General features: G+C 44.4%; 1 protein-coding gene across 1 annotated transcript in view; it reads right to left on the bottom strand.

The window, feature by feature from the left end:
* LOC148010660 (putative RNA-dependent RNA polymerase 1) overlaps positions 1-27,170 on the bottom strand; it is a 78,761-nt gene that overhangs the window by 10,114 nt on the left and 41,477 nt on the right. The window contains exon 3 of the mRNA XM_087671400.1: positions 12,495-12,592. Within this exon, the coding sequence (XP_087527526.1) occupies positions 12,495-12,520 (26 nt within the window). The 5' untranslated portion in view covers positions 12,521-12,592. The remainder of the gene's footprint in view (positions 1-12,494; positions 12,593-27,170) is intronic.

Genomic DNA, 27,170 nt, shown 5'->3' with positions numbered 1-27,170 from the left:
ACCCCACACACAATCCGATGAGAGAAGATAAAGGAGGATTGGTAATACTGTTGTGGCTTAGTGCTAGACTCAAGGTGCAGCTTCCACTACAAAAAAATTGGAGCAAAGACAGGAGGTGTGATATGCATTGCAGGCACGTCTAAAATACTATGTAAATTCAAGTGTAAATATTGTTAGAAGTGGATGCAGTGATGGAAGCGTGGAAAACTGCTGGAATTGATTGTCAAACACAAGAGATGGAGGAAAAGAGAAACACAACAAAAGAAAAGAACATTGCACAAAGAACTCAAAAGCATAGAGATGCTCGAGAAATGGAATCCATATACTAAGATATGAGAGAGTACAAATCCAACGAGAGTCACTATCTGTCAAGGCACCAACACCTGCTCCCTCTCTTCACTAGAACCTTAAGGAGGTGAATGACAAATAATACAACTGACTGAGGAGGCGGAGTGCCTAATATAGGGCACAATAAATGCCAAGAATATGATAGGTTGACCAGTGTTAAATGTAGGCCAATTGCCTACAATAAATGCCAATACACATCAAATCAGGTAAAATAAAATGCCTAAATACACAAGATAAAATCTTGTACCCTAACCCACTGACATGCACAGACTCGCACTTTTTTTTTTTGGCAAATAAAGTGTGGCTAATTATATTACTTCAGAAAAAACCTGAATACAAAGAAGTTCTGCTCAACAGACTAGCTGGAGCTGATGCAAAGTCTGAAATATGTCAAGTATACAAGCCTCTCAGGGCAGTCTAGGGGGGATGGGGGCAAGAGGCCATGGAGAGGGGGTGTATCGCCATCTGGGGCTGCCTACCTACATCACAAAAAACAAGTCTCGCCCTGCACTTGGTCCCATCGGCCATGGAGGGAGTGGATGATGGAGGTCTAGAACTCTGCTAAAGTCACCTGTGTACTGAAAGTCTCTCCCCACCAAAAACCTCCTGACACTGCGCCTTCCAGATGTGCCATCTAGTAAGACTCCCTACGATCTCCCATACCTCAAAGCGGTCTCATGTGGGCTCTAGTACTTGGCGGATGGGTACAGCCTCCAAGCCAACCACTGTGCACGACCCAGCCTCAATAATGAATATCATGTCCTACATCCTAGCCTCATACAGAAGGTGACGGCTCTAGCTGACTATCTGCCAGCAGAAAGCCCCCCATGAGATACATCCAAAGCTGGGTGCTATATGGCAGCGAATGCGGCATGCTTCTCTCCATACGAGCGACCAAAGGTAGTGCTTTGAAGTTTCCAGAAGTTGTTGTGTGCAGCATTTACAACCTCCATCCTTCTGCATCTGAGCTAACCAACTCCCCACTGCCGGGCCTCCATGTACCAACAGCCATAAGAAATACAATACCCTCCTTAATCTCTAACTATCCCATAGGCGGCGCTAGAAAGTCTGCTAGAAAGCATCCGTGATGCTGTGCTCCCTGCTGCGCAACGAAGCCCAGTCCATGTCCTCGTGTATCAGTACGTGTCTGCCAATCCTGGTTGTGTACTCCAGGAACCTCGGTGGCTTCTTGGCAACCGCAGTACCCGGCCATAGCCACTCTCCCGGATCCCACTTCAGCTCATCAAGTGGCCTGCCCTCCCATATCCAGAGGTGCCACTCCCGAAGCGCCTCCCAGAACACATAAGGATCCAGCCGCCATGTCTTCCCCTGGAGGCCAACCACCCGAATCCTTCTCCACGAAAGGACAACTATCCCCTCATCCTTTTGCCCTCTGTCAAGGACCAAACGGCCTCCCTCCTGCACGGTGAAGAAAGTCCAATGTGGGGCACCGCCCACTCTACTTGCCACCTGTAGGGGGATACGTATTAGTTAAAACCTAGCAGCCCATACCTCCCCGTGCTCTACCGGCTCTCATATTAGGGGGGCAAGCCACTCATGAGGTATTGTTGTATCAATCTCCCTTCTCCTCAACTCAACTCCTCTTTGGCAATTTGATGTGCGTTGCAACACCTCATTCACCATCCTGTGCACCTCCCGCCATGTCCTGATGGTACGAGCCGGGCCGGCCTCCCAACCAACCCATTGGATGTGGGGGTGCTCGCCAATCTATACCCCATCCCGATCTCTGACACCTAGGGGTTCCACATTGGTGGTCTATCTCCTCCTATCAACCTAGGGGACTCTCAATTAGGGCCTTACAGAGGCCCTTCCACACACGAAGTAGGCTGCGTAGAAAAGGGGATTTGGGAGGTGTGACCTGGGCCGTCGTGAAGATCCATCTCAAGGACGGCCTCCAATCACCACCAAGCCTCAGTCTACACTCCTGGAGACCCTCCTGCAATAGAACCTTCCAAGTTTGCCCTTCTGGTGTGAGACCACAGACTACTAGCTTGTCCAAAAGGGCCATACTCTAATACTCTGGGTCTATGATCCCAAGCTCTCCCTCTGACCAATGCCGGATGATGGTCGCCCACGCCACCTTGGCTCAGGAGTCCCTAGAACCGTCTAACCCAGCCCAAAGGAAATTCGCACTAGGCAACGAAGCTGAACTACACAGGACAAGGAGAAGCACCAACACAAGGCGATGTACTAAGTCGTTGCTAGGAGGACTTGGTTAACCACTAGGGCTCGGCCCACTAGGGAAAGGCGAGCAGTACTCCAATAGGTCAACTTCCTCCAAATAGAGTCCAGGACTGGAAGAAACTAATGGGCAAGAGTGATGTTGAGTCCCACTTGGAACCCTAGGTAACGGACAGTCTGCTCTCTACACACCCATCTAAATCCCAAGTGGACGCTCCACTCCGTGCTAGAGTCCGGATCCGTGAGGAAACCAACCGACTTTCGCTAGTTGATTTTTGCTTCCGCTGTAGTGTAAAACACCTCAAGAGCTAGTCTCACTCTCTCCAACATCAGCTCATCGTCCTCTATGTAGAGTGTTGTATCATCTGCATACTATGAGTCTAACAACTCCGTCTCTTCCCTCACCGGAAGTCGAAGGCCACGTAACCCGCTCACACATGACCTAAGGAAGTGAGACAATGCCTTTGCAAAAAGTAGAAATAGATACAAGGCTAGAGGGCAGCCCTGCCGGACCAATCTCTCCAGCCAAAACTCCTCCCCTCGCCTGCACCTATGAGAACCCTGTTGGTAGCCGATCTGTAAAGTGCGGAGACCCCACGGATCCATGCCTCCAACCTCACCATGGTGCCTAAGAAGTCCCAGTCAACCCTTTCATAGGCTTTCTCAAAGTCCAGGAGTAGTACCGCCAATCCTTGACCACTATGCTGGGCCCACTCCATCGCCTCAAAAAAGGTGAAGACATTGTCTAGGATACTCCTATCCTAGAGAAAGCTTGTCTATGTGTCATGAATGATGTCTGGAAGCACAGGGTGGAGTTGCCTACCAATCATCTTTGCCAGTGCCTCATAGGCGACTAACAACAGGGTGATCGATCTCCATTGGGATAGCTCCAACCGGTCTCCCCCTTTGGGGAGGAGATTGATGAGACCTGCCGAAAGACTCCCTGGCATCCGTCTTGAACTAAAGATCTCCTGGAAGGCTAGTAGTAAGGGGTCCTTCACCACCTCCTAGAAGGTAGTGAAGAAGGCCTTAGAAAGGCCATCCTCCCCTAGGCATTTCTGCCCGTCCTGTGTATGGAAAGCCTCCTCTAGTTCCTTCTCTGTGAAGGAGGTCTAGGAGGGAGCATCCCATCTCCTCTGTGACAAGGGATGGGATGTGATCCCAGACCTATTGTCTACATCACTGTCCTCCGGCTGCGGCTGTCTCCTACTGGACGAGGCGTCTGTAGTAGTCTATGGCAATCTCCATCACCTCGTTTGGGCTAGAGCGAATCCTCCCAGACTGATCCTGAAGGCTACGTATCTGCTCTCCTAAGGTGCGGGGCTGATGCACCTGGAAAAACTCCCTGCACATCATGTCCCCCTTCCGTGCCCAAAAGACTGGTGAGGTGCAGAATGAGAACTTCGAGCGGCTGTCCTCTAGGCCAGCAAGGGCAGCTTGTGCTCGCACCTCCTGTGCGTGAAGGATGGGATCCCATGGTGCCTCCTATAGTAATCTCTGCGTGGCTGCTAGGTCCCACCAGAGTGCTCTCTCCTCCTCCCAGCTCTGTTGCCTAGCCTGTAGGGCTGCCTCCTTGGCAAATACTGCTCGACTCAGCTAGGACCTCTGCAACCTCCTTTGTGATCCGGTCCCTCCTGCTCCACTCCCTAGTCTAGATCTGCTCAATCTGTCTCTTTATTGCCTCCCTCCTATAGATTGAGTGAGGGATCGAACAAGATCGTGTGTCTAGGACAGAGGCTGGGACATCAAGTGTCAGGAGAACTGGGCGGACAAAGTGGTGCTAGCCAACTGCTCTACCCGGCCTCCGCGAGGGCATCCCCACTCTCCCACATAAAACTTGTCCAGTCGCTCCAACAAACTTCCGCCTAGCCGCTTGCATCCCCAAGAGAAGTCCAACGACCTCTCCCTCCTATGGAAAGCTGGGTCTCTCCAAGCATCGCATGCTCCTATTGCCAGTAGGAAGACCTCCCATGCCTCCTGCTCCTCCCTAGCCATGCCGTGGTAGTTTCTGCCTTTGCCTTGCTGGTCCTCTAAGGCCTTCAAGTTATTAAAGTCTCCTTCAACAATCTAGGAGTCCACCTCTGAGAGACCTGCTGTGATCTCCACCCAGAACCTATTGTGTTCCCTAACCTCAGTAGGGGTATAGACATTGAGGACTCCAAGGCACGAGTCCCCAATATCCAATCTGATCCATAGAACCCTTTCTGCCACAATTGTCCCGTGGTCCCATACACAGGCGGTGAGGTTCGGGCAAATAAAGGTGTATACGCCTCCACTCCTACCGTGGGCACCAATGGCGTGCTCCCAGTAACTGTGTGAACTGCATGGGGGTACCTTCCCTACCCGCTAGGCTTGAGCAGGAGTGAGCTTGTGCTCCTGCAAAAGTAAGATGTTGATTCAAATCCGTTGGCTATAGCTCCTGTTGAACAATCAACTTCCTGGAACCACGTGCTCCACTGTAGTGAAGGTTGTTCACATTCCAACATGCAAGATGTAAACTCATAGGGAAACCTGTGACTGACCGAACAGGCATCTGTTCGGTGTGGAAGCTACTGACGAAGAAGAAGAGCTATGGGACATGCGGATACACTTTGCTGCCAGCTTGGATAGTGAGCTCCATTCCCCCATGGTAGCCCTCGATCGGGGACGATGGGGGTGATGGATGCACCTAGTGGTACCACCTGGGCATCTATCAGTCAAGTTGAGAGGCATGACTCTGTACACTGGTAGAAATGAGTCACCTGTGCCAGGGGCCACTTGATCACATCCATTGGAGCTCTCCACTCCGGAGGGGCTCAAAAGATAATGCCTAGGTGTCGGACGGTGAGTGGCCAGCTCACCACCAAGATGCCTCGAAGAGAATTTAATGTTGATGTTGGTTGTATCAATTTCTAGAAATAGGGAAGAACCATAGCAGCAGCTCTTAATATCTACCAACAATGTCTTGCAATAGCATTCAAGACCACATTGTCAAAAATGCATTTAAACATATGTGACTGTGGATTCCCCGCCTTTGGCCAAAACCATCAAAGTATTCCCTCATGTGAGCTTAGACTAGGAGCCAATCCTGCTCTCTGTCAAAGAACCAACTCATCATGAACCTCAATGTCAATCCTAGCTCTAGGATTTGAACCTGCTAAACTTGGGTGGGCCAATGCATCAGGGAAATCTCTCTCTAGAACCTGTGCACCTATACCTGTAAAGATGAGGTTCATTGACCCCATCTCACTACCCCCTCACACTTTCTCTCTAGCACTAGAGAGTTGTGAGCAATGATTGCATCACCTGTACTAGCAACCGGGAAGGGAGGTCCTGCACCCATTGTCGGGGCCACATAGTTGGAGCCTAAACCTGGACTAGAGATGAGGAAGACTCACCGAGAGAGTCATCACCCTTTGTCACAGTCTACTCCTACTCCTACTATAAAGTTGCTAATGTCCTACAGTCCTTTCGGAAGTGTCCCTTCTGGCCACAACAATTGCACTAAGACTTTTTCTTCTATTGTTGTATGGCATCCCTCTTTGAAACTGGAACATCTAAAGCACCAAGAGATAACATCCTCATAGAAATCTAAAGCTGAACATAGCAAGTCTCCAACATAACACTTATAGATGGGTAAAGAATATCTGCATACTAACCATCAGGAGGAGATGCTGGAGGAGTCATGATGAGGGGGATACAAAGAAGAGAAAGAAAGGCAAGGGATCTTTAGGGAGAAAAGTATGCCAAAAAGACAAAATCACAAGGATTGTATGAATTCAAGGCAATAAAAAAGCACATAGAGAAAAGATCAACAGTAATTAGAGTGTAGTGATGAAGCACGACAACCGGATGCACATGAACCCTCTCTAAAGCTGACATTGTATCACAAAATGAAAATATAGACCAAACACAGCCAAAACCAGCCTAAAATACTGTCGGCCCAGCCTTGCACAAAAAGAAAACAAGCAAAATGCAGAGGCTGATCAGTAAAACGCAGATAGTGGCTGCAGTCAATGCAGTTGACTTGCAGAAAAACAGGTCACCTCGGCCAACAGACACCAAAATGCTGATATGGAAGTGTCAATAACAGGTCCCCAGCCCTAAAACAGACCCAAGAAAGTGTCAATGCAGATGGCAGACTGCAAAACGTTGAGAAAAGAGCAGAAAAACAGGCCAAAACAGGTCCAATCAGCAGACGAAAAGTCAAAACTCAGACCTGAAATAGTGTAAAGCAGCAGTAGGAACAATCATCCTGCAATCTGATACCATGTTAGAAGTGGATGCAGTGATGGAAGCATGGAAAATTGCTAGAATAGACTGTTGAACACGAGACAAAGGAAAGGAGAAACACTGCAAAAGAAAAGAACACTGCCCCCAAAGAACTCAAAAGCAAAGAGATTCTCAGGAAATGGAATCCATATACCAAGATATGAGACAGTAATCTACCAAGAACACTACCAAGATTCTGGAACGTAAGCTGCAGAGAAGAAATATAATTTTTTTGAAGACCTATCTCAATTGTCATGGGCCTTGATACCATACCAAGGTCCCATGATCTTTTATGTCTATTACGTCTCTTCATATTACCAGTAATCTACATATTATCTTATTTTTCTATTTTCTTTTGTAATGCTTTAGTTGAAAAACTATACAAGAGGATTGGAAGTACTCATAGTACTGCAACTAGGCTCTACTTTTGATTGCTTTGCATAGCTCATTTTAGGGCACAATGCCTTGAGTGAGGTTTAACCAATAGCACTCAATCTTAGTGCGGATCTTAATTAAATTGATTGTTGAGGGGAGAGATTGATTGTCCACTAAGGCTAAATCCAATCCCTCTTGTTAAAGGAAATATTATTCCTCATCATCCTGAACTGCAACTATTCAATTGTTTATTTGAGTGATGACGGACATGCACTTTTATTTGAGAAGGATCTTATCGATTATACGCAAGCTAATCTCTCTACCCCTTAGGAAACTAACTACCCCAGATCCCCAATCCTACTTTAGTTTGGCTTATTTGGACCACGGTCTCCCCAACAGCATCTAATAGGAATCTCCAACCTCATTCCTCCTCCAAACTGAAAAGCTCACTTTGAAAGTCACACTAATTTGATTTGTTGATTCTTCAAGCTCCCCAAGGGTTGCAATCTCCTCTAATCTGCCATTTTCAATTGAGAGGAGCTGATGATAGCTCAATTGTTTGATTGGCAAAAACATTTTTTCTAAAATAATTTACTCCCCAATCTTCTATCCAAGATTACATCAAGAACTTTTCCAGCATATTCCACTTAGATAGTGGGTACTTGGTAATCCAATACCTCATGCTAATTGCTCGAACTTAACCCAAGTGGTAGGTGCTCTCCCCTAAATAAGAAGTGTAGACCACCACTATAATGCATTTCTCTTCACAAATGTGGATGCCTTATGAAATTTAGATGCCTCTGTGAAGTTGCCTCCTGAATAGGCTGCATCAAATTACTAGATGAAAGTGAGCTTTCAACCTGTCTTGTGAACCACTGAAAGGTTCAAAATTCATACTTTTGCCACCCTCATCATAGTCCTTTGCTGAACCTATGGGAGTCAAATTGTCATAAATAGGCTGTTGCAAAAAGGATGCGCTTATGATAACCAGCACTATCAAATGCATTTACATGATTAGCACTAAATCCTTGTTCTCCAACAGCCCCAAGGAGTGTAGATACATTTCCATATGACCCACTTTGTGGCCTAGGCGCCATGCCTATGTTGCCATACATGGGATTGTGCATTCCACATGACATATCCGGATACATTGGGTGTTGAGAACCATGCATTGGCTGCTGCATACCATAGAGAATTGTGCCAAACATTCCCATATGCGGTCCTTAACTAACCCTTGCACAAAAAATGGTGCCGCCACTAAAGTATCCTTGCTGTCCCATGTTTGAAAGTGCATGAATACCCTACTATCCATATTCCCATGGATTGGCACTACCAAGTTGGCCATGTGTTTGCACTTGTCCCATGGATACCAACTGTTTGTGCTCATTACCGACTTTGGGCTCTTCCAATGGAGGCTTAAGCATTTCCTTTTGTCCTTCTGGCTGTCCTAAAGCTCTAGAAGGTGTCTTCTTCTCTTTGGGGCATTCAAGAATCGAGAAAACTAAGGATCCTTTACCAATTCAGCAAAGAGATTTGTTGTTTTCATCATCCAATCTTTGAGCCTATCATCAAATTCTTCACCCTCCTGCTGGTCATCAGCATCTTGAGGCATGGAAGTCCCTACATTTGGGTCATTTCCCATATTTGCAACTTGTCGTCCATGTTGCGAACCTTGTCCAAGATTATGCATTGCGTTTCCCCCTTCACCACATGAATATCCAAACTGAGATGAATCATCACCACTTGATCCCGAACCTAAGAATGACCATATTATCTCTCTTATGATAGAAATTACCAAACTTGATGCTCTTCTCTAGACTTAAAGATTCTTTTCTCTTATGCTAGAAATTATCAAACTTGACAATCTTCTCTAGGCTTAAAGTCTCTTTCAACATTGTCTATTTTTTTGTTAAAAACACCTTTGGAGATTCTGTGACCATAGACATGGTTGGTTCTTTGATTTTGTCTCAAGAGCTTTCTTTGTAAGACAATCTTCAAAGACCTTCACTTCAGCCTTTGCTTTTACCCTTCCTCTCCATCAATGCTTGAATTTCTAGATTGGTTTCAACTCCTTGTATCTTTGTATCTTTTCCTAATTGCGAAAGTATAAAGATATAGAATGTCAAGTTTTCCAATGGTTGACTGTGATTCCCCTCTCTATCAAGCACTGTGAGAATGTTGAGTCCAAAGATCTTGTCACCCTAGAAAAGTTCTTTTGAGGAAGAAATCTACTTTAATACCAAGTAAATGCTAGGAAGAATGTGAGAATGACAACATTTTAATCTATCCAACTTGATCAATTACTACAATGAAATTAAAGGGTAGAGAGAGAGATGATACCACAATGAGAGGGCAACATGCCCTCCCCCTTTACAAAAATTTAAATAAACATACCACAAGCACAATACCTAAACCAAATATTATAATTGAATGGGGATGATTTTTTGCAAATCTAAAAATAAGGACTTTTGAAACCCTAATTTGTGCATACTCCGAATAGCAAGCTAATTTTCTTCTTTCATGCTTTGATCTGATCAAGCTAAATAGACAGTGCTTCTTGGATGAATAATTTCTAAAAGATTAGATAGGCGTATGCATAGCATATAGCTGAAATTTTAGCTATAGAGCTTCTAGATCTTGGGTGCTCAAAAGTGGAAAGGGGAAGCTACAAAGACAAGTGTCTACTAAAAATGGCAAGTGCTTGGGCACTCATCACTTTCAAAAGACACATTTCCTATTCTAGATGCCACATGTCAATTTTCTAGAGAAAGCTCCCAAACCTTTTGCTCAAAAGATATCTCAATTGGTTGAGAAATAGTTGTTGGGGACAATTGTTCCTTGCAAAACTCCAGAGATTTTGATGTGACCAAATTCCAATAGAGTAACTTCCAAAAATAGCAACATCCTAAAATTTGGAAGCCACTAAGTTTGGATTCATGAGAAATTTCTATTTATAACACCTCGGAGAAGACCCCTCTAAGGCAAAATACAAAGTACAGAGAACCCTATAGAGAGTAGCTAAGTACATGATAAATACAATTACTATGCGAACAACCAATCTCACGGATGATAATGCTAGACCATTTGAGGGGGCTAGGTGAAAGAATGTGCTGAAGTCTTAGATCCACAAGAAGGCATCTTTCCTCCTCCTCATCCTCTCACAGCCACCCTACGGCCTCTCCCACTTCCCACAGAGAGTATGGATAATCTCTATCCAAATCCTCAAGAGAGTTCCTGCAGTGGAGACACCCTGTACCATGGCTACACCTTGCTGTCTAGATGTACCAAGCAATGATCCTAGCAATTAGCTCCTGTATATGACAATGTCCTTTAGTGCACTATGTCCATCAATACTCTGGAGTAGGGATCTTGCTCTCAAGTGCTGACCAATGATGAGAAAGGAGTGGCTTCACTAAACATCCACATATCCACACGATGGGCTTCTATCTATCACTCATATATGGCTCCAAGTCATAATCATAATCTCCGTTGTGCCATGAAAGACCATCCTGAGAGGACTCTCCATACCACTTGAACTCCAAGGCATCCCTATAGACAGTCTCTCTGCATCTCCTGTAGTTCACCATATCTCAGAACACATGCCACTGGGACCCTACCGTATCCAAGCCATGTATCAACTGCTAAGTTCATGTGAGTTAGTAGCCATAGGAAGAGGGATATCTTCCTAGGCCTCTGAATATATCATCTAGGCTCCTCCTAAATTCTGACAAAAAGTAATCTGATATGCCATGTTTGTAAACAATGACAGGTGGCTGTTGGTTGTAGTCTAATCCTACTCATCAAGATCCTCCTCCCCAACCTAGTAGTGTAGCCAAAGAAGGCCACATCACATGGCCTATCAAGACATGAATCCCTCCAAACCCACTCTCTTGGATCCCATTACAGTCTTTGAAGGGATCACCTTTGATAAACCCAGTGTCTCCATCCATTTATCAGGTGGCTGGATCCAAGTTGATGTGCCATCTCCTCTCACAATGTGCCACAATTCTGATGCCCCTTGTGAACTCTATGTGGTCCAAGTTCTTGTGTCTGGAGTCAACGATCCTCCTCCAGCATACCATAAAAAGTCTTGTCTCTGCTAGTCACAATGACTCCAAGAAGAAAGTCTCCTCTAGAGAAGAGACCAACCAATCCATGTCTGTGAAGTGGCTGCAACTATCCTCCACTTGGAAGGAACTCCCTCTATAATGGCCACTATCATTGCTCTGGCACCCTTGATGCCCATCTCCTGTAACAACTCGTAAAGTGCAAATCCCCAACTGAGAAAGCAACCTGCACAAAGAACCTTCCCTGGGATAGGTAAGTCCTCTGTCCAATAGTGTGGCCTGCCTTTGATTGCAAACAGGGATTGAAGAGAAGAGGCTGCTCACACATGCCACTGGGACCATCCCATACCCAAGCCATGTACCAAATACTGAGGTGCTATGACTAAGGAAAATAATTACACTTCCAAAATAACCTTGCAATATAAATCTAAAGGAGTAAAATACTTCACACCAACACATGATGCAAACTTGTTATATGAATGCATCATGCAACTCAAGTGGTTCCTTAAGGTGGTCAACTTTGAGGCTGGAGTCATTAAAGATACATCTCAAAGAAAATCCAACAAGCACAGACAATCGAATAAACTTCACACATGCATATGAACCCGAGCTCATGACAACTCCACAATGGTTGTGTTTTTTCATGATCTTGGTCAGCTTTTTTACTTGTCACAAGGTTGGCATAGCCAATGCTTCATGAAGGCATCCTATCTCAGCTTACACGAGCAGACTAATAGCACACAGATGTTATGAGTTCTTCAGCTACTAGTAAGTTTTCACATGACATATGTCACATGCTTTCGCTAACACTGACTCCTCTGCTCCATGCAGAGTATAGGTGAGTCATCATTAGTCGCTCCACATGGAAGCCTCTTTGCATGATACATCATGCATCACATTGCAGCACATGACATTTCATACATCATAGAATACTCTAGGTGTTCTAAGTAACATACAACATGTAGAATAAACCCTAATCCACACACAATAAACCCTAATGCATTGACAGTTTTCACAAAGCATCCTTTAATTGCACTGCAAAATTAGGGGGTTGCAATGTGCCCACTCATACAAAAGAAGGTGATTATACTGCCTACTAAACTAGCAGAGCATCTTGATTTCATGGCATTAGCACCAACAAAGTTATCCCTTTTGATCATATTTCACCAGTATACAATCAAGCACATGAACAAATTGCCAAGACTATGTCACACATTGCAAAGAATTGACTCCAAGAAGAATTGATTTTACCTCACATTTTGCTCCATTCCCTCCATTAAGGATTTGCACTTCCAAAACAAAAAACTGGCCTTTGCGACTTTGCTAAATCACATTAGGTTCAAGTGTCCCTGAATATTTAGAATATAAAAGAAACACAGGTTTAAGTATTCACTTAGTAGAGTTACAGCTACTGAAAGTGAGATTGCTAAATTGATAGTTTAAGTATTCACTTAGTAGAGTTACAGCTACTGAAAGTGAGATTGCTAAATTGATAGTTGCAAGAGTTTCAAAAACAACTAGAAGAAAAATGAGTTCCTTGAAAGTATAGTGTTAATTTTTAGGAAGGTTCTGAACATTTTTTCCTACATATAAACCAAAAGCTAGTGGATATGGGACATAGATACATTAAACATGCAAAGAACTAATAGTTTCATCCATTACCATAGTGCTAATAAACAATCTCCATGATATAAGGCTCCAAACAATGGCAGAGCCATTACCAATTTTAAAAAACTAACCTAATATAGGCACTAAGTTCTAGAAAACTAACCACAACTTATTGCCCTAAACAACCCAAGTAGACCAAAAAGTGGTCAATGACCAAAGCTTGTGCAATGTGACCAAAAACTGGACAAAATGGGTAGAGCTCCTACTGTCCATTGCTCACTCATTGTAGGGCTCACAAGTAAGACATTACCATCTATTAACACCCCCTCTTGGATTCTAAGTGAGCTTAAATGCCTAAGGAGCAAAAATGATGAAGCAGCGAAGACAATGGAAAAGTCTTTATAAACATGTGTAAAACATTGACCCTTTATAGCGAAGAATAGAAGCCTGAGATCTCAATCAAGATCCTCTCTCAAACATAATGCTATCAGCCTCAATTTGTGCATGCTGAACACCAGGATTTTGCCTATAGCTATCCAGGTCTGGACTTGGGATATTCTGCCCAATGCTCAAGAGTGTGCTAGCTGCTGCTAAGGTGATACAATGCCCAAGTGACACCCAAGATACCTCACTGAAGCACCACAGGGAACCCAAGTGAAGTCCTAATGTGGCCTCTAGGATGGGTGCTAGGTGTTGCAAACCCAAATCTGTAGGGTTTGTGAATTAATCACCTCTGCTACCACCAATGAGAACTTGGCTAGGAGCTAAAGAGTCAAGGGCTGCTACCCCTACTAGTGGTAGAATGCTTCCGTGCCGGCCAAAATGCTGTCCTAATGATCACAGTGCAAAAAATTGCACCTTTCCATGTTGTTTTTCAGTCCACCATAGCCAAGATTGCTCTCTCCAGCTTCAAAATGGCCTCCAACCAGCCCATAATGGCTGTCCCACTTTGCATGTAGGATGAATTGAGAAGAAGGAAATGAAAATAGCACTTTCTACTTTCCATTTAGACAAGCAAAAATCAATCTGATTTTACATGAATAAAATATTAACTGGCACACCTAAACATTCGATTTGGCTGCCCAAACTTTTTTAACTTAATGGTTGCACAAGCTAAAAATTTAATGACCTTGCCCAAACTTCACATTAAGGTTGTTAACTACTCTTTTGGCCCTTAATTGAAAGTTTCAAATCCTAACCTTTGGCATTGTAAATCCCAAGGTCTTGCACATGCCTTGTGCTGCTAATGCAATGTTCATCCTGCCTAGGTTTAAGAGGAACTTCACATCCTTGAGACACATAACAAGGAGCAGCACTGATAGGATCTGAAAGATATTCTGGAGAGTCCAATAGTACACTGGCCATCCTAGAACCTCCAATCTAATTGCATCAATGGGGTCAATTTTTGGCAAACCAAAAACTACATTACGGGAGAACAACCTTTGTGTTGAGGACTGAAAGTATCCCTAGATGTTACCAATCTAATCCGTGCATCCAGCTACAAAGCAAAACTTTGTTGCTCATACCAAGCTGTGATAACACCGGCTTTTGTGGCTAAGGATAAAAACCCCTCCATCTGCACTAGAACATCTGTGTGACATCAGAGGAAGTACGGTGGTGCCCCTACCATTTTACAACAGTCAAATGTGGAGGTTCTATTTCAATTTCTCCTTGAGCCTTATTACTTGGTTTCCCTGAAAGCAAAGAGCCCAACATGTGCAGGAGGATCAAGACTAGGCTGATGTGAAGCAACTTGAGGTATGCTTTCCTGCATTGGAATATTCCTGTGGCACAAGACGCTGTTGATGCACAACCACCTTCTGAGAACATCCCAACACAGAGTGACCCAACTGCGCACATTGAAAGAAATATCCTGCAATTCAATTCATAGAACAAAGAATGCAAGCCATGAGCCTCAAACCATAGCATTCAAAGACAGGGCTTGCATGGACCATGGCAGCAAGCTTTTTTTCTCTTTCTAGAAGTTCACTACTTTCAGCCAGATTGTACATACCCACTGCCCATTCCGGAACAAAGGAAGTCACTACATTATCTGCACACAAGCTTGGGGGTTTTGAAACAGGATCTCAAAAAATTCTTTGTGGCTTGCATATCACCATTCTCAAAATTTCCATTCAAAACCATAGCCTTTAACCAGGCTTGTATATGCCCAAACAAGGGGGCTGCCATGTAAATTTAAAGAGGGTTGCCCTCTCCTCAAGGCAGTAATTCACTGCAGCATCAGTTCTACCCCCACTATTTCCACAACATAGCCCCCTCCAGCAAACCCACTGTCTGCCTCTCCTCAGCATGCACATAATCCTCTATCACTACATTTGCATGAGAGAGCCATAAAAATATCTTTTTCCATTTCAGAATATGATGATCCACAAATTCCATGTCTATGGCACCCAAGTCTCTCATTTGAAGGGTTGAGATGGATGATCAGAACCAAACCCTAATACCACAAGAATAGAGCAACAATTTCTGCAAGAATTCCTGATATATACTACTGTCAACCATTAGACAAACTCCTGTACACAACTCGAAACAAGCTCTCCCTATCATTCGCTGTAGTACTATTCTATTTTGTGCGACTTGAACCTAGATGGAAAACAGCAAATAGCAAGCAGAAAACTTTGCACAAAGCCTCAAAAAGATACGCGTACAGTGGATAGGTAGCATACTTTTGCTTGAGTAGAAAAAAAAGCTGCTACCAACTTGTAACAACTTCCCTGGGATGGTTGTGACTTCAACCCTTCTCAGCCTATCCTGAACCTCTTCTCCAAGCCAGGTGGTGCCCACAAGGTTATTAGAAGATATAACCTATCATCTCCCACCGCAATCAGACATTCTTGAGAGGATTCACTTGATCAAATTCTATCAAAGAGTTGACATTCCAGCATAAACCCATGACTAATCTTGTAGATGGTAGCAGAGCCAAGCACTCTCTTCTTCTGCCTTGCATTGCCCTCACCACCTTCCTCCTCGGCACTAGCATCACCCAGCAGCCACCTCCCCATTAGCACTGTGCTGTACTGCTCTCGCCTCTTGCCCTGCCACCCATATGCCCAGTTACATGCCACCTTCCTGCTTTGCCCTAGGCAACTTCAGTTGCAAGCAGCTCCCTTCTGCCCAAAAATTGCATCCTCAGCATCCTCCACGCTGGCTACTCTCCTTCACTTTTTTGCCCAAGCCTCCTCCCTTGTCCCCTCTTCAGTCTTACCTTCCCCACAGGCACCCATTTCAACCCAGCAAGGCTTGAATGTGCATGCAGTTCAAAACACTACACGCCAAACTGTTGCAGATAGCCATCAAATATTTCAAGCCAGAGGAAGGAAGAGTTGAAACACAATGGGAGCTTGCTCCCTGATTTCCGAAACCACCAGTAAAAAGGAATCATCATGCATAATGTAGAGCCTGTGATCTAGGGGAGATAACCAAGACTAGAGATCCTGCTTCAAAACTGCTGAAGCAAAGGCGTTCCAAACTTGGCATTCCGGGCCATCCATAAGTCCACGTCTGGAAGTCGAATGCGATGGGTCAACACATGTATTGAAATCTCCCATGATAAATCCGGGCCTTCCAAGGGAGAGGCATGCTCTCAACTGGCGCCATAACTCGCGACAACCAAGAACATCATTAGGAGCATAGAGACCCACCAACCATAACACTTCCCCTTCATATATGATTTCCACAACTATAAATCTGCCCGATACATCTCTCTTTATCGCTATTGGTTGAAACTTCTCTCTAACAAATAGGAACACACCCGAATGGGTTCCTATTGAAACAGGAGCATAAAAAAGTTGAAGCCATGATAGTGTAGGATTCTTCCTGCTTTGTGACCCTTGTGCTCCATCTCACACAAAACATTCCAAGCATTAGAGTGTAAGGCTTGCCACATAGCATGCAGCTTGCCACGTGAACAAATACCTCAAACATTCCATGTGGCAATTTTCATGATGTGATGGGAAATCAAGGGTGGGGTTGCAGCTACTTAGTTACAACTTTATTTGCCAAAACAGCAAGAACATCCTCATCCAGAAAATCCACCACACAACAAAGGCATTTGTCACATTACCACGTGCTTTTGAAGTCGAGGGCTGATCCACATCCACTATGCTATTGTGCAAGTATCTACGGTCCCATGGAGTAATGATCTTGCCACGCTCCTCAAAGGCTAGATGCTTCGGAGGCTCACGCAATGATTCCTATCAAGCCTTAGGATTAGAGGGTGCCTTAATGCTTGAAGGTGCATCCTTACACTATGCATAAGTGTGCAAGGCATTCTCTGTATCCTCCAAGGATCCAATGTTGTGGACATCATTTTACTTTTCCCCTTTTTCGACTACATTTCTTGCCAACCATGGATTCCATCAATGAGGGACAAAAGCAATCATTTGTCTTTGCCCAGATTTCCCTCCACAGGCTAGGCATCTATATGCATAGCAGTACCATCCTGTTGAACAATAGAAACCTCATTTGTCTATGTTGTCCCTTCTTTGGCTTTGGTACATTCTAGCATGAAGTGACCCAATTTTCCGCAATTGAAACAATGTCCCGAAAGGCTCCCCATCAGGTCAGCTAAGAAAAAGCAGACACATATGAAAGGTTACCAAGACTCTTAACACACAAATATCACACAGAAAGGACAGCTGGTGTGGAGCAAACAATATCCAGCCAGGGAGTAGCAATGTCAAGGAGAACCAAATCAACTGAGAAGAGATCTCCCATAACACTAAACCACGAACACGGGCCACATGACCATGGATGCCCAAGGCTGAATCAAAAATAAAGGCATTCCGAGTACGCTAAGTATCCCACAAAGCTGTCCATCTAAGGAAATGGAAGAGTCAGGAATAATCTGAATGCAAAGTAGACATAGAAGTCATCCTTCCCATAATCCATGAACGAGCTGATATCTGTTGAGAAATAGACAAATGATGTATGCTGCAGGATGAGGTGCTTTGTATCCCATAAGCACAGTGAGGAGAGTGGAACAAGCTAGAAAGCTATAAAGACATGTACTTGGTTCATTTTTCAATGCAATGCTATTGTCCTTTCAATCAAGTGTCAGTGTCATTGTCCTTACACACAAGAATGCGTTTATAAGTTCAAGTCTCAATCTTGAAACCTAATTCACTTGTTTGACAGTTGGTCTTGTCTATGTCTATGTTCTCATAAGTCTTGTCTTCATCTTCCATCCTCCATGGCTCCCGCCATGCTCTAGATCCATGTTTTCTCACATGGTATTAGAGCTCAGCTGAGCATGGCACAGCTCATACACTACCTCTCTAGTCTCTCTTCACCTCTGGTCACCTCTGTCCAGCTCATGACTCCATTTTCAACTTCATCTTCTTCGTGTCTGCCATAGCCTACAGGACCTACCTGCCTTGGAGCTCCTTGATCTCTCCATACAAGGCATATCTCACTGAGGTGTCTTCAGGGGAGTTGTTCCTTGACTCAGGGCGCAGCATTGTGTTACCTCACAGCATAACATTGGACACTATTCACTCCAGCATTTCGAATTTTCTCCCTCGCTGCCTTGTTTTTGACAGTCGTCTGGTCATACAGCCGAGACGACCTGCACTCATCGCGATCCGTCTTGCGAGCTTAGGGGTTTTAAAGCTTGCCATATGAGCCTCCTTCCCTCCAGAGATCTCGAGAAATAATCGCCTCTAGGAGCTGCTACAAGCAAAAGTTCAGTCGCCTGTCTGCTAAACCCTAGTTCCAGCCATAGCCATTGACCTTCAAGGTTATAAAACCTTTCATTTTCTTACTCCTCTCAGTCCACTAAAGACTCTATCACTCTGGTCTTACTGAGCAGTTAGTTTCCAGCAAACCATCACACTAAATCAGCAAGCAAGAAGAAGACCAAGCATCAACATCTGACATTGAGCTCCAAGATAGTATCTTTTTGATACTCATGCAGTGTTGTTAAACACTAATCGTCTTGTGTCTCTTGACACATTGAGGTACAACTCTTTTGCTGGCTGACTTGCTGCTGATCAAAAATGGCAGAGCTCGAACAAATAGCCAAGTTCAACAGTGAGGGCTTTCATGCTTGGAAGGAAAAGACCATGTACCACCTCATGAGAAAGGACCTTTGGGATCTCTTTGAAGATGATGAAGCTGATGCAGACGGCGAGAAAGAAGATTCTGAAAGTGGGATCCTTGCAGTAGCTCCACCGAGAACCAAGGAGTGGAAGAGGATGAACAACAAAGCACTAGGCATCATTGCCTGGGGTCTATCTGATGATGTAATGCATCATATCTCTGGCATCAGAGATGCAAAAAGGGCTTGGGAAGAGCTTGACAAAATCTTTGGAACTCAAGCAAAGAATTCAAAGATAAAATTGCTCATGCAGTTTTATAAGTTGGATATAAAAGATAGTGCTTCCATGACCACACACATTAATAAGTTCAAGAGTTTAAAAACCCAGCTTGCAACTCTTAAAAAGAATATTGATGAAGATGAAGCAATAGCTGTACTACTTGCAAGTGTAAACAAGAATCCATATGAAAATCTTGTGTCCACTTTGAGTAATGTTCCAAGCCTCACACTTAAAGATATTGAGCACTCACTACTCGATGAAGAAGGCAAAGTAAAAAACAAGAATGCAAAAGACGATGTCTCATCATCTAGGGACAATCTTTTGTACACCAAAGGAGCTGCTGGACCTAAAGGAAGAGGTCAAGGATTCATCAACAACAACAACAAGGATCGGATTATATGTCACTATTGTGGTAAGACTGGCCATGTAGCCAGTGAATGTTTCCACAAGAAAAGAGCCCAACAAGTGCAAAGTGATCATCACTAGAACCAGTTCATGGAAGAAGAAAAAGAAGAAAAAGATGCTTCCGCTACCATCAACAACTCTGATTGTTTTGAAAAACTTTCATTGTATCTTTCATATGTTTTTCCCATAGTGGATCTTTATTTTCCTTAGTGGATTTGACTTTGTAAAAACCCTACCAAAGATGTGCAATTTTAAGCCTTAACTTGACTACGCTGCCACAGAGCTAGTCTCCTGGTCCATCTTTGTATGCAGGGGGGAGGCAAAAGCCTGCAAGGGTAGAGATTCATCAATTGAGGGGGGGTGTTGAGAAATAGACAAATGATGTATGCTGCAGGATGAGATGCTTTGTATCCCATAAGCACAATGAGGAGAGTGGAACAAGATGGAAAGCTATAAAGACATGTACTTGGTCCATTTTTCAATGCAATGCTATTGTCCTTTCAATCGAGTGCCAGTGTCATTGTCCTTACACACAAGAATGTGTTTATGAGTTCAAGTCTCAATCTTGAAACCTAATTCACTTGTGTGACAGTTGGTCTTGTCTGTGTCTATGTTCTCATGAGTCTTGTCTTCATCTTCCATCCTCCATAGCTCCTGCCATGCTCTAGATCCATGTTTTCTCACAATATCCACTGCTGAGTCGCCAAGGACCACACACGGGAAACAAAACTTCAAATCCGTCTAGCAATAGGGTAAGAGACAAGGAAATGAAGCGATGTCTCATCACATATAGTGCAAAATATAGAACGACCACCGGAGATCTTGTGAGCATGCAACATGTCCCCAATTGGAAGACCCCCAATAAGCAACCTCCGCATGAACACTTTACCCTAATAAGGAACCTTTGACTTCCAAAGTTGGACGAATCTTTCCTGCCAATTCATTTTGTTGTCCCGAATATGCCATAATTTATTAGCCTTTCCAATTACCCATCTCTTGGCCTCAACCATCTGATGATATATTTGATTAGCTAACCTTTTCTCAAAATCATCAGGAAGCACAAACATCCAATCTCGCCAAGGAGAAGATGGTTGTAAAGAAGGTAAAGGAGAGAACCTCAAAAGCATGTCCTATATGGATGACCAAATGTCATGATATCCTCGAGGCACCCAAAAGTGCTGACGAATACGCCAAAGAGAATAAAGACAGGGCTGCCCAAGAATGACACCATCATGGACTGTCTGCAATCCCAAACAAGCCATCCGATTAAACTTGTCTCACTGCAAATCTTTATCAGGTCAATCCAACAACCTGGAGATAGCCAGCACTTCTCCTTGCAACAAATTCTCCTCCTTACGAAAATCAAGAGGGCACCAAACTGCAAAACATAACATCTCCTGCCAGGATGCAATCAAATGAGAAAGCAGAAGAGACTAGGAGACCTTAACATGCCTCGTGGAATTAACCACATGCCACTAAGAAACTTGAATAACCATGCTACCATGAGAGATGCCAATCTTTTCTATGAAAAATTTTGGAATATCTAACCAGGGATGACTCTCTAAACATAGTGCCTGCAAAAGTGCTAGTCTCAAAGCAGCCATATGCAAATTAGCATCCAATAAAGCTACTCCCCCCATCCTTTAAGGAGTACTCACATGCTTCCATGAAATCCACACCTGGCCCAAACGATTCCCTTTCTTTTTCCACAACATGAATCGAATAGGCTGTTCTCGAGTACTTGAGACTGAATAAAAAATGAAGGCATTACGGGTGCACCAAATGTGCCAAAGAGCTGTCCATCTGAGAAAACGGAAGAGGCAAGAATGATCTGATTGTGAAGTGGATGAAGAACGCATCTTGCCCAAGACCCAAGAACGGACGGCCATTTGTTGTTGAGTCACTAAGGTCCACACAGGAAACAAAGTCCAAATCTATCTTGCTAGAGGGCAAGAGATGAAGAGATGGATCGGTGTTTCATCGCATGTAGTACAAAAGATATATCTACCACGTGAGATCTTGCGGGCACGCAGCACATCTCTCTCTCTCTCTCTCTCTCTCTCTCTCTCTCTCTCTCTCTCTCTCTCTCTCTCTCTCTCTCTCTCTCTCTCTCTCTCTCTCTCTCTCTCTCTCTCTCTCTCTCTCTCTCTCTCTCTCTCTCTCTCTCTCTCTCTCTCTCTCTCTCTCTATCTATCTATCTATCTATCTATCTATCTATGTATCTAATAGTTCACTGAATGAGTCTACATGGGCTGCAGATTGACAGACTACCCCCCTTTGACTATAGCCTGGATTGCCCTACACTTGACCTAAGCCGATCAAAGCTAAATCATGTGATCAGAGCAGACATACTGAAGTTAGATACGGAGAAGACCTGGATCCCGACCCCCACCCCCCTCCCCCCATGGCACGAGGATGGCACACTACCAGACCCACTTCCTTCAGGTATCTGAGGATGGTTTCATCACCCGACCCAATTACATGGACACACAGCTGCCTCACGGACTACGCACAGTTATTGGTCAGATCCGCACCTCATCCCACCACCTGAGGATTGAGACAAGCAGATGGGAGGGTATACAGACAGAAGAATGCATATACCCACTATGCAACAGAGAGCCAGAGACAGAGGAATACTACATCTGCCGATGCACTGTACATTATGACATACGAGGTAGATACCACTGTCTGTTTCGAGAGGGTTTTGGACCCTGAGACGGATCATGCAGTTTGAGGATCAGAGATGCTTGGGATTTTTCCTCTTGGAGCTCCAAAGGCGCAGAGCAACAATTCTACGGAGTAGGAGGCCCCCACAGCTCGGCTCACATAGATAGAGAGCAGTCACTGACTTTTTCACTGATACACGACAGAGTATGGCAGATACCACTACTACTGCCACACAATCTACAGGAGTACATCATCATTGGACCTCATCTTCTGTAGTAGGTGTCCCTTTGGATAGAGCAATGGCACTTAGCCGGTCTAGGCGCCCACGTCCACCCGAACGAAGGCCTAGACATCCACACCACAGATAAATTAAAGCCATCATTGAGCGCCACAGGGGACAAATGCCGAGGCGCCTCAACCATGCAGAGATACACCTCCCTAGAGAACAGACATATCATTGATGGAGAGTTTTCCTTTCTCTACTCTCACTTTCAGATCACTCACATGTTTCCGTTTTATAGGATACTATAGGATACTATTTCATTCTTTTTCAGTCTTATAGGCATGTTTTTCATCTTTTTCTCATTCCAGATAAGAAACACACCATCATTGTATGTACTGCTTTGGTCTCATAGGCCGCATTGGCCTTTTAGAGACGTTAATATACTCTCTCTCTCTCTCTCTCTCTCTCTCTCTCTCTCTCTCTCTCTCTCTCTCTCTCTCTCTCTCTCTCTCTCTCTCTCTCTCTCTCTATAACGCCTAATGGGATGCTCTGACGCCTGACGGGATGCTGACGCCTGATAGAATGCTACGACGCGAATGACGCCTGATGCGACTGATGTGGACTTCGTGGACGTTACTCCAAGATCAAAGTGGACGTTACTCTCTCTTGCCCGAACGACTGGACGATGGCGTGAGGATGTTGACGTGACGACTACCCAATTGGACGCAGGCGTGAGACGGATGCTGACGTGCAGTGCGAGAGCTCTGACGACACTGACGTGAGTGCTGACATGAAGGCATTGCACAAGCACGTCTCTGCGCAGAGAAACAGTCACTGTCCTGCAAATTCACGTCTCTGCATAGGGAGACTCTGGCTGCCCTGGAAGTCGCTCTGTATTGAATGTTGTCTAAGAAGGGTCTGCAGGGTCAATGCAAGCACACTGAGTGGCTGTCCTAAACTGCGAGATGGCAAAGACTACTGACAAAGAAACCAATGGACATGAGACCGAACTTGATACACAAACAATCGGGCCAACCACAGGAGAGAATGCATCAGAAGGGCGGTACAAGACCCCCACTAAGGACAAAAAGTTCTACTATAGACAAAACAGAAGGAGAACTCGTGAAAATGCCGCACCCACAAGTGCAAGCGATGGACAAAGATGCAAAGGCTGACTGCAACAAATGGTTTGGATGACATGAAAGCCCTCATAAGAGCTGAGTTTGCAGCAATATGTATGCCAATGTTTGACAAGGTGACAAGTGACATGAATGCGATGCATGAAACATGGGGAAAGGAATTGAATGCTGAAATTGATGCAAACCTGAAAGCGTGCATGAGGGTGTGTGGCAACATGCAGTAAAAAGTCATGAATTATATGGACACAAAGCAAAAATACGTATATTGAAAATTGCAGGAGACATTCAGGGAAGAACTAAGTGATGTTGTAGAAGCAAACAGGAAATCATGCTCTAATGGTTGGGATGATGCAAAATATAAAGAAATCAAGGTTGACTTGCAAATGGATATGGTAGATAACTTGAACATGGTAAGGGATGCATGGAAAGCAGATATGGATGCATTGAAACCCGGTACAAATGCACACATAGCAGCCAAGGACGTGGAGATTGCCGAATTCAAAAGGCAATTAGAGTCATGTAAGAATGAATTAGTGACATACAAGTCAATGATGGATGCACAAACAACAATGCTAGATGCACCAGAATTAAAGAAAGTGGTGGAAAGTTTAAAAAAAGACATACACGCATGGGTGAATGTGATAGAGGGAGCTCAAAAGAAAGTAGAAAATGCACAATGGATTGACGTAGTCAGAAGAAACAAAGGGGTGCCTCAGAACAAAGTAGAAATGATGAATGCAACACTAGAGGAGGAAGCAAAGAGGAAACTCTGTGCATTGCGTGTACGTGTGGTGAGATGGACTTAAAAAGGAAACCCATGCCAAAAGTATTGGAGACACGTAAAGAAGGCAAGTATGCTGTGTATAGAGATGGCAGAGTAAACATAGCAGAACGGAGGTCACAATGACGGTACAAGGCCTATGAGACGTTGAAGCTGTCCCTTTGGAATTCTAATGGTTCAATGAGACTCGATGCAAGTTATTTTGAGGACACCTTTCATGGGATAGATATGGCTATGTATACAGAGACACATCAGTGTACAAATTCAAGATTACTGGATGTTGGGGGATATAAGTGGGAGAGCGCATACAGACCTCAACCCCGTAGACCAGGAGGAACCACGGGGTCAGGAGGGGTGGCTATTCTTTTATCGTGAGAGCCTCCAAGACATGATTCACGTGGTGTCACGAGATGTGCATGCTAGATACATGTGGGTAAGGCTAAGGATAGGGCACCCAAGGGATCTATATGTTGCGGTATGCTACTTCCCACCTGCCTCTTCAAAATTTGCTATTAGGGAGGGATCACCATTTGAAGTAGTACATGAAGATATTACGAGATATGCAAGTATTGGGGACATACTACTAGTGGGAGACTTTAATGCTCGAACAGGAAATGAGCAATCTGCCTTTTATGATACTGAACATGAAATGTTTAAGGAATTGGCTTTGGATGAACTAGGGCTTGCCAGGACATCTCAAGATAAGGCGTTGACAACATATGGATCCCATCTGCTAGCTTTGGGAAGTGCTCATGGATTGGCTATATTCAATGGCCTATTGAGATGGCCGAGAGTGGATACTTTCACTTGTTGGAACAGCAAAAAAGGGGCCAGTGTGGTGGACTATGTAATGGGCTCGCCAGCGTTAATTCCAGAAATTAAGGATTTCAAGATATCTGATAAGCCAATCAATATAGCAACTAACCATGCGATCTTAAAATTTACTCTAGCATGTAGTCAGAGACAAGAAACATGCACACACTCACACGCATTCCCGCATTATGAATTTCTAAAGAAAGCATCGCACATCTATAGTGATGCAGTACGAGATGGCTTAAGTCAGCTAGACCAACATGAACCATTGGAAGATGCCACTAGATCTCTAGCAAAGGTTTTGCATGTTGTAGCTTCAGAGGAATTCCCATATAAGATGGGCCCTATTGCAATACGCAATAGTACTGCCCCTCAGAATGCTTGGTATGATGATGAGTGCAGACAGACTAGGACCCGCCTACAGAGAGATATTACACTAGGGACATGCGCACATAAGCAAGCATGGAATGTCTTGCGTTGTCTTGTGCGAAAAAAGAAGAGAGATTATTTAGCCAAACTAGAGTCAGAGATGTATCAGCTCTTTCTGAGCAAGGACAGCAAGAGGGCATGGAGGAAATTTCACGAGAGACAACCCCCAATCTAGTTGACATTACCTATGGTTTGGCATGAACATGCTAAGGCACTATACGATGTTCCATCACAAGAGCAAATACCCTATCCATCAAACTCTAGGCCAACACAGTGCGGTTTCTTTACCGAAAAGATGGTGAGATATGCCATTTAGAGGTTGAAGAATGGGAGGACACATGATCAAGATGGCCTTGTGGCAGAGCATTTTGCACATGCATGCTATGCACTGGCCCCTATCTTGGCGAATCTCTTTAATAGAACCGTATGTGAGGGGTTTCCAGTAAGTTGGTGTGACCACGCAATAGTGCTGATTTTTAAGAGTGGAGGTCCATTGGTCGCTAACAGCTACCGCACTATTATGATTGGCCATATGCTAGCAAAGATATACACCTCTATTGTGGAGCATGAGTTGAGTTAGTGGGTTGAAACAAAGAGAATACGGTCTACAAGACAAGCCGATTTCCGCCAGGGATACAGTACGCTAGACCATATATTCACACTAAGGGCCTTGATTGAGGAGGGACGATCACGGAGGCAAAGAATCTACTGTTGTTTTGTGGACCTCCGCCAAGCCTTTGATACTGTGCCATGTGCAAGACTCATGCAAAGGTTGCGAGCCATTGGGGTCCCAGAGGTTATGCAGTGGTGTATTTGTGCATTGTATGAAACTGTGAAAAGGAGAGTACGAGTGCTTGGAGGCACAACAGACTCAGTCTCTAGTACAGTGGGCGTAAAGCAAGGTTGTCCCCTCTCTCCTTTGCTGTTTGGACTGTACATTGACGAGATCTCCGATTATATGTAGAGATGGGGTGGTACGGGAGCTAGCTTGGCTGGGGTACTGATACCAATTTTGTTATATGTTGATGATATGGTGCTTATCTCCAATTCACCAGAGGGACTACAATGGCATCTGGATGCATTGCATGTGTTCTATGAAGAGAAAGGTCTCAAGGTTAATCTCGGAAAGACTAAAATCATGGTCCTTAACACCTCAGCAGCTTGGGTGACATGCTCAAAGCATTACTTTATGTATGACGGCCAGCCTATGGAAATGGTTAGATAATATGTATACCTCGGGGTCACTTTCAAGAGGCCACAGTTTTCATGAAAGGAGACTTCAGAGGCTAGACTTGCACGGGCATATGCAGCTTTGGGTATTCTAGAGCGGCAGTGTGCACACATACAGTTTCAAGAGCCTCGTACCAAATTGTGGCTTTTTGACACTTTAGTTAAGCCCACACTGCTCTATGGGGCAGCCATTTGGGACCCAAGCCTTTATCAAACTAGACGGATGCCACTTATGGACTGTGATGGACCGAAAGCACAACATTATGATGGCTGGGAACACATGGAAAGACCGCT

The sequence above is a fragment of the Lygodium microphyllum genome, chromosome 29, assembly GCF_053477565.2.
Source record: "Lygodium microphyllum isolate KBCC chromosome 29, Lygodium_microphyllum_v1.1.10, whole genome shotgun sequence".
Classification (NCBI taxonomy): Eukaryota; Viridiplantae; Streptophyta; class Polypodiopsida; order Schizaeales; family Lygodiaceae; genus Lygodium; species Lygodium microphyllum.
This window is presented reverse-complemented; position numbering and strand designations above follow the sequence as displayed.